At 66.0% G+C, this 1,096-nt stretch overlaps 2 protein-coding genes across 2 annotated transcripts in view; one reads left to right on the top strand and one right to left on the bottom strand.

Annotated features, from left to right (window-relative positions):
• Positions 1–864, bottom strand: part of NES (nestin) — a 12,264-nt gene extending 11,400 nt beyond the window's left edge. The window contains exon 1 of the mRNA XM_009892072.1: positions 52–864. Within this exon, the coding sequence (XP_009890374.1) occupies positions 52–864 (813 nt within the window). The remainder of the gene's footprint in view (positions 1–51) is intronic.
• Positions 865–913: 49 nt separating this feature from the next.
• Positions 914–1,096, top strand: part of BCAN (brevican) — a 27,612-nt gene continuing 27,429 nt past the window's right edge. Inside the window, exon 1 of the mRNA XM_009892071.1 lies at positions 914–1,042. Within this exon, the coding sequence (XP_009890373.1) occupies positions 914–1,042 (129 nt within the window). The remainder of the gene's footprint in view (positions 1,043–1,096) is intronic.

The following is a 1,096-nucleotide window of genomic DNA, read 5'->3' as shown; positions in this document are numbered from 1 at the left end:
CCCCCCGGCACCCCCAGCACCTCTCTCCCCCTCCCCACCGCCTTCACCCACCTGGAACTTCTCTGCCTCCCCGCGCTGCTCCTGCCACTGCCGGGCCAGGTTCTCCTCCAGCATCTCCTTCCGCGCTTTGAGCCCCGCCAGGTCCTTCTCCAGGTGCTGCAGCTGCAGTTGGCTCTGCTGGTTGTCCTCCACCGCCTTCCAGAGGTTCTCCTTGGCCTGGCAGAGGGAACCCTCCAGCTGCGACACCTCCGTCTTGTAGGTCTCCACCGCCCCTTTCCATATCTCCGAGAGCCTCTTGGAGTAGTCCTCCACCTCCACCGGCTGGAAAGCCACCGGCGCGCAGCGGAAGCTCTCCAGGCTCTGCGAGAAGCTGGCGATCTCCTGGTCCAGCCCCGCTTTCTCCTCCTCGTGCACCTCCAGCAAGGCTTCCACCTCCTTCTCCAGCTGCACGGCTCTCTCCTTCAGCCAGATCTGCGCTCTCCTCTCCTCCTCCAGCTCCTTCCTGCTCAAGGACAACTGCTTCTTGGCTTCTTCTCGGGCTGCCTGCTCCTTCTGGCACCTGCTTTTCACCTGCTGGACCTCCTCGTAGAGGTTGTCCCTGGCCAGCTCGGCCGTGCACTTCTCCCTGAAGGCGTGATCCAGCGCATCCCGCAGGGCTCGCAGCTCCTCCTCGTACTTGGCCCGCCACGAGTCGCCGGCGGGGCTGCCCTTGGCGCTCTGGATTTCGGCTCGCAGCACCTCGTTCTCCTCCTCCAAGAACTTCACGCGGGCCAGGTAGGCCTCCAGCCGCTTGTTGAGGTCCCACATCTGCAACGACTCCTTGCCCAGGGCTCTCGCCCCAGCCAAACTTTCCGTGCTCAGCATGGGTGCTGCCGGAGGATGCCGGGGGCTCCGGTGCCGGTGCTGCCGGAGGATGCCGGAGGAGGATGCCGGGGGCTCTGGAGGAGGTGGAAGGCAGGGAGGGAAGCGAGTGGCTGGGAGCGGAGGGGAGCGCAGCTATTCATACTCCACGCCGGGCGAGTGGGAGGCCCCTGAGACCCGGGCGAGGAGCGGCAGAGCTTAACTCTTCCGCAGCCGGGCTGGGTACAGCCCCCAG

The sequence above is a fragment of the Charadrius vociferus genome, unplaced genomic scaffold (genome assembly GCF_000708025.1).
Source record: "Charadrius vociferus isolate BGI_N301 unplaced genomic scaffold, ASM70802v2 scaffold489, whole genome shotgun sequence".
Lineage (NCBI taxonomy): Eukaryota > Metazoa > Chordata > Aves > Charadriiformes > Charadriidae > Charadrius > Charadrius vociferus.
This window is presented reverse-complemented; position numbering and strand designations above follow the sequence as displayed.